Here is a 7,035-nt window from a genome sequence, read left to right on the forward strand (position 1 = left end):
CCATTGTATTCCGTATTTCCCTTCAGATGTTGAATTCTACATAATCCAGTCAATCACTAGAAGGAAGAGGAATGGGGAGAGTAGACAGCCTTGTCTGACTCCGGTCCTTACTGGAAATGCATCTGTCAGCTGTCCTCCATGCATGACTTTGCACTGTAGTCCATCGTATGAGTTTTGGATAATGTTGACAATCTTTTCAGGAACTCCATAGTGTCGAGGAAGTTTCCATAATGTTCTCCTATCCACGCTGTCAAACGCCTTCTCATAGTCGATGAAGTTGACGTATAGTGATGAGTTCCACTCAACTGATTGTTCTACGATGATCCGTAGTGTCTCCATCTGGTCTGTGCACGACCTATCCTTAAGGAATCCAGCCTGATGATCCCTAAGTTCGGCGTCTACTGCGTCTTTCATCCGATTCAGCAGCACTCTGTTGAAAACTTTTCCTGATACTGATAACAAACTGATGCCTCTGTAGTTCTCACGTTTGCTCAGATCTCCTTTCTTTGGTATCTTGATGAGATATCCTTCTTTCCAGTCCGTTGGCACTTGTTCCTCTTCCCAAATCTTCTTGAATAGAAGGTGGAGCATGTTTGCAGTTATTTCAATGTCTGACTTCAGTGCTTCTGCTGGTATATTGTCAGGTCCTGCCGCCTTCCCACTTTTGATTTGTCTGATGGCCATCTTGACTTCTTCGATCGTTGGTGGAGTGACATCTATTGGAAGGTCAGTTTGTGCTGCTTCGATGTCTGGTGGATTCAATGGGGCTGGTCTATTCAGCAGTTCCTCGAAGTATTCTGCCCATCTTTTCCTCTGTTCCTGAACCTCTGTGATTGTCTTTCCTTCTTTGTCCTTGACTGGTCTCTCTGGTTTGCTATATCTCCCTGCCAATTTCTTCATTGTATCATATAGTCGTTTCATATTCCCTTCTCTTGCAGCTTTTTCCGCCGTCGTTGCTAGTTCTCCCACGTATTTCTGCTTGTCGGCTTTAATGCTTTTCTTCACTTTCCTGTTTGCTTCTGCGTAGTCTGCTTGTGCTTTGACTTTCTCTGCTCGTGTTCGGCTGTTGTTAATTGCTAGTTTCTTGTTCTTCCTTTCTTGAATTTTGTCCAGGGTTCCCATAGAGATCCATTCCTTGTGATGATGCTTCTTAGGACTAAGAACCTCCTGACACGTTGAAGTTAGTGCTTCTTTTATCCCTTTCCAGTTGTCCTCCAAAGTAGTTTCTTGTTCTTTCAGTAGATCCTGTAGAGCCTGGAACCTGTTGTTGAGAGTTATCTTGAATTCATGGAGCTTGTCAATATCTCGAAGGAAGGCTGTATTGAACCTCTGTATTGCTGTTTGTCCAGTTGTCCAGTGTTTCAGTCTCATCTTGGCCACAACCAGGTGGTGATCTGAAGCTATATCAGCTCCTCTCCGGGTTCTCACATCTTCCATTGATCTTCGGAATTTTTTGTTGATACAGATGTGATCTATTTGGTTCTCTGTGGTGTGGTCCGGTGAGATCCATGTAGCTTTGTGTATGCGCTTGTGTGGGAATATTGTGCCGCCTATAACCAATTTGTTGAATGCACATAGGTTTGCAAGTCTCTCCCCATTTTCATTTCTCTCTCCTGATCCATGTCGTCCAATTACATCTTCATATCCTGTGTTGTCCACTCCAACTTTAGCATTTAGATCTCCCATCAGGATGGTGAGGTCCTTTCGTGAGCACTTCTCTATAATTGATTGCAGCCTTTCATAGAACTGATCTTTATCATCGTCGTTGCTATCATTGGTGGGTGCATAACATTGGATAACGTTCATTGTGATCCCTTGCTTCTTTGTTCTGAATGATGCTTTGATTATCCTGGGTCCATGAGATTCCCATCCCACAAGTGCATTTCGTACTTCTTTGGACAGCATTAGAGCAACTCCCTGAGTGTGTGGAGCATTTTCCCCTTCGTGACCCCAGTACAGCAGCATCTCTCTTGTACGTAGCCTTTGTTGTCCAGTTTGTGTCCAATGGGTTTCGCTGATTCCGAGTACTGCCAAGTTCTATCTCCTCATTTCCATTGCAATTTGGCTGGTCTTTCCTGTCTCCCACATTGTCCGGACGTTCCATGTACCTATAAAGAGTTTTGTTCTGGTTGTTAGAAGGTGCATCGGTCTCGTGACTTCCGAAGAATTTCGGCTTTCATCATGAGACGTCATAATTATTCCTTGAACTCGGAGGGCAGAGTTTAAATGGTTTGAATTATTTTTTCTGGTTAGCGTTTTTTTAGCGAGTTAGCTTTTCTACGGGATGGGGTCGCTAACCCCATGCCCAACCCTCCTCTTTTACCCGGGCTTGAGACCGGCAGTAACTCTAGAAGAGCTACAGGCGGAGTTTCGAGTAGATGCGTTACGTAATAATTATTTAATGACATATCGATTATAAAGGACACAGGTTGTAGAGATCACCCAACTGCGTCACAAAGCAAGCCCTCACATAGAATCCTGAAGACCGGAGGAGAAGAGGAAAACCAAAGAACACATTACGCCGAGAAATGAAGACAGATATGAGAAGAATGAACAAAAACTGGATAGAACTAGAAAAGAAGCCCTAGGACAGAGTGGGTTGGAGAATGCTAGTCGGCGGCCTATGCTCCACTGGGTGTAACAGGCGTAAGTAAATAATATCGATTGTGAACTAACATTGAGTAATTAAAAGAAAGAGGATTAATAATAATCAAAGTAATTATTCGAAAATCAAGCTGTTGCTACGTTGCACAACACATAAAAAAGGAGAAGGAACTAACAAAATATTGTGATGAATGGTCAGTAATATAGTAGTTATGTAAGAATCAAGAGATGAATGTAGAGAATAAGTAAAATACAAATATACAAACAAAATGGATTGAATACGAGAATTGTTTACCAAAGTTCTGTTACATATTCCGCTATACCGATGACAAAGGTAGCGAAAGTGGTTGTACAAACTTCGTTTGGTTACAAAGGTTCGGTTTATGAACATGGATTGCGATGGCTTCAGCAATGTGCAAAAGACGAACTCGTAAACCATGCGGCAAATTTAATAGAATATGGTAGATAACCTTAAAAGCTTTATTCAGTTCAACTTCATGACATATATCCACCAAGTGAGCGAGAATAGAACTCCTAATCATTGTTACCTCTCCTTTGCTCAACCACGACGGATGGTGTACTGTTATTTGTTGACGATCATGAAACACTAATTGAAAGGAAAAAAAATTTCGCTCAATTTGTTCCTTCTTTATTTACCAAATATCAAAATGAGAATTTTCACTACAATTAACTAATCAACATAAATATCCATTTAACAATTTCCCTTATTCAACACAAGTAAACATAAAATATCAATAATTCATCTGAATAAAAATTGAATAAGATGAATATCAATTTAGGAATGTGAAATTCTTTAATATAATGGACACATTTATTTTTATATAGAAGATAAGTTGCTAAGAGTAAAGTCATTCAAAAAAAGAAAAAGAAAGTTATGATGAACTATAAGTGATAGGAACTTAGCAACCAATATTTTAATAAACTGTACTCATTTGTTATGAATAACATTAGGGTCACGTCGATTTTTTTTAATAAATTTTTTTTGTCCCCCTTAATCAAAAAATTTTCAGACCATTTTCCAATTTTTTTCAATCCGTTTCGTCCAATGAAATTCCTAGTTGTAAATGCGTTATAATTGATTATGTAATTCTTGAAATTCGTATAAAAGCTCTGTACTTATCGATATAGATAATTTTCTTCACAATATGGACGTCAGTAACGTGCAAATTAGAGGCTCTGTTGTTCCTCACGTAGTCACAGAAACGGAAAATGTATTTTTGAATACATTGTATGTGGTAGCGTTTCCATCACTGGAAGCGTTAAAGAGCGCCATTAGAACTTATGAAATAGCAACGTACTGCCATTATGCGGTGAGAGATTCTCATTTCCATGGAGATCGGAAGCCGTATATTAAATTTGTATGTTGGAGAAAGAGCTATAAAGCACCAAGCGGTTCTTCGCAGCCGATTAGACGAAGGAGGTAATTTGATTAGTGTTATTATATTGTTCATTGAGGACTTCAATGGACACACAATGTCCGGCCTTCATCTTTTGTAAGTTTCTTGAAGGTTATTGGTCTGCTAATCCCACTCTCTCTCTCGCTCTCATCATATATAACGGTTTGTGTTATTTGCAATTAAGCCGGATTAAAATAAAGTAATTAGGTTCAACAATTGTCAATTAGAATTGAAGCAAACCTAATATAAATGATAACAAATTCATATAGATATGACATGTCTATTTATAAATAAGCACAATGTAGAAGTAGCCTTAATTTGGATATATTTGTATATATAGTAAAATACTATACATGTCTCTTTACAAAACTGACTAAAGTCCAATATGTAGATCAATCAAAAATTTAAACAAAACTAGATACAGGTTTTTAAAGTATGTTTTAACAATACCATTAGCAAAACATTCTCTCCCTCTTTCCCTCTCTCTCTACCTCCCTCCTTCCCTCACTCCCTCTCTCTCTCTCTCTCCAAATATATATATTGTAAATTATGGTAAATACTTTACTTTCATTTGAATAAGGAAATAGATTAATTAGAATGTCACAATGATAATTTCAAGGTTATCCCTACCCCCTTTCAAATTGTAGATATTTCTTGTCATAAAAAGAAAAAAGAATTAATAAAAGAAATGAAAGACAAGTAATGGTTTGGATTGAATTATGAAATGGATAATGGAAAAAAGAAAACAAAAAATTGGGAAAACAAAACGACTACTATTATTATTCTTATTTCTAAAAGTATTAGTTACTAAAAATAAATTAAGAAAACTATTGGATCATTAATCAATGAAGAAGACGTCTCAGAGAAGAAAATTTTGTTTCCGAGTTCTACAATCGTATCCATAGTTATTTTTTTAACTATCAGTCTATCATAGAAATAATGTGTTATTGAGTTATTAACAGAAGTCTAAACTATGTTAGGATGTAAGATGATAGATGAAGTTAGCCAACAAGAAACTTCGGGCGTAGATTCCATGTTATTTGCCACTAATCATCAATGTGTACCGATAAATACGTTTAAATGAACATACTAGTGCAGATGGCTAGTCGAAATTGACTAGCTGTCCAACAGTTACACTAATGAATAATCTATATTAAAGAAGAAATGATTATCTATTAAATATGATGATTAAAAAATGAATATATTTTTTTGTTCAATTTCTTTTTGTATTGATCCTTTGAATCTTCCCATTGATGTTTGGGACTGCAATTGATCAGTCTCATATTGGTGTATATGCATCCTGTGTAGATTGCCTCGATATTGACTTACGTCACAAGCTCTATAAGCATAGATGGATGTTGGTTAGCAGTGGGGTCCAGGACACGCGTTTCGTCCTATTTGGGACTCGTCAGTTGGATATGCCTGGGTCCAAGTCTCAAGGTGAATATCAAATCTGGGATGCAGGTACACTCAACTGACGAGCCCCAAAACAGGATGAAACGCGTGTCCTGAGTTCCACTGCTATCCACCACCCATGTGTACTCTTATTTTTTATTTAGTTTTGTACAAATTATTTGATTAGCATGAAAAATCTTGATTTTAAAAGAAAATTGTTTTTTGATAATTTGAATGTCATTTACTTTTATCACTATAGTACATAAGTATAGGAATGAGAAAATAGCATAGAGTAGTAGAATAATACAGCTGTTTATACTGTGATAAAACTTATCAGTTGATTATTAACGCCATGATAATCATAAATTTTAAATAATAATCCAGTATCGTTACATAATAGTCATAAATTTTATTATAGCCTAAAAAAGACTGAAAAACTTACATTATATACAAGTGGATGAATATAAACTAAGCGTTTGATCAAGAAAATGGAATGACAAAATAAATAAATGTATGCAACTGCATTATTATGTTTTAGCTAGTGCCATTTTATTATGAACAGTAATCAGGTTGATAACGCGATAACGTTCGGAGCAAACGATGTTTGGTTCGAGTCCAAGAGTGAACATTGATGTGAACCGCGAAACAAGAAGCCTTAACAAACTACGGAAGCTAATTTTGGGGACGTTATTTCATTTAATTTAAAGCTTGTATAACAGTAACATTTACTTTTGCTCCTAGTGTATTCTACAGATCATAAGCTTTCGTTTGATGTATGATTCACTGCCATAACATTTTTTGTCCCAAAGCTGTTGTAATTTAGACGTAACCTTTTCTACTCTATTTTCTACTCTAATCCCCCAGTTTTGGACATAATTGTATTTTCCTAATCATTGTACGTTGTGGTCAGGTTAGTCATCTATATATTCATGTATCTTTTTACACCAATCTGAATTCGGGTACCAGATCGGATTTTGGAATAAAGCGAGTAGTGTTCCAGTTGTCTTATCTTCTCTCTCGCGCGTGCTTGTCAGCCAATCAGGGACAGAATAGTTTTCGTCTCTCTACCTCCTCTTCGAACTCACGCATACTAGCCTCAAGGTTAGGCCAGTCAGCCTATTGCGTCAAGGTCTTAATCTACATTAGACAAGTTATACTCGGCATGAAAGTGGGTAGACAGATCAAGGACGTAACAAACATCAACTCTGAGATGAAGATATATCCGATTGATATAACCAAAATAGAACGAAACGCGCGTACTGAATTCCGCTGCTAGCCGCATTCCATTTATTCCAAGTATAATTAGTTTACCAGTAACCTAGACTATTCGGTGAAATAATAAGAACAGACAAAATTTATTAAGATAACATTGATTGTAGATAGTGAAATGGTTTGCTTCCTCTTCTAGTTACTTTGATAATAGTTTTTATCACCTTTATTGAACTGTTTCCAACATCCTAATCAACCATGTATATTGAAATATAATAACTACTGTTGGACGATTTAATTACAATTCAAAACACGGAGTTCAGCGAAGGGATCTCTTTTCAACGAATTTATTATCAAGCTGTACAGTCATATATATATGAAAATGTTTTATTAAAGTACTAATTCCGTG

General features: G+C 36.7%; 1 protein-coding gene across 1 annotated transcript; it reads left to right on the plus strand.

Moving 5' to 3' along the window:
* Positions 1-3,770: 3,770 nt before the first annotated feature.
* On the plus strand, positions 3,771-4,049 carry Smp_203980 (uncharacterized protein; the record flags this gene model as incomplete). Its single annotated transcript, XM_018790106.1, has 1 exon — positions 3,771-4,049. The coding sequence occupies one exon, from the start codon at positions 3,771-3,773 to the stop codon at positions 4,047-4,049; it is 279 nt and encodes a 92-aa protein (XP_018655483.1).
* Positions 4,050-7,035: the final 2,986 nt, after the last annotated feature.

The sequence above is a fragment of the Schistosoma mansoni genome, chromosome W (assembly GCF_000237925.1).
Source record: "Schistosoma mansoni strain Puerto Rico chromosome W, complete genome".
NCBI classification, from domain to species: Eukaryota; Metazoa; Platyhelminthes; class Trematoda; order Strigeidida; family Schistosomatidae; genus Schistosoma; species Schistosoma mansoni.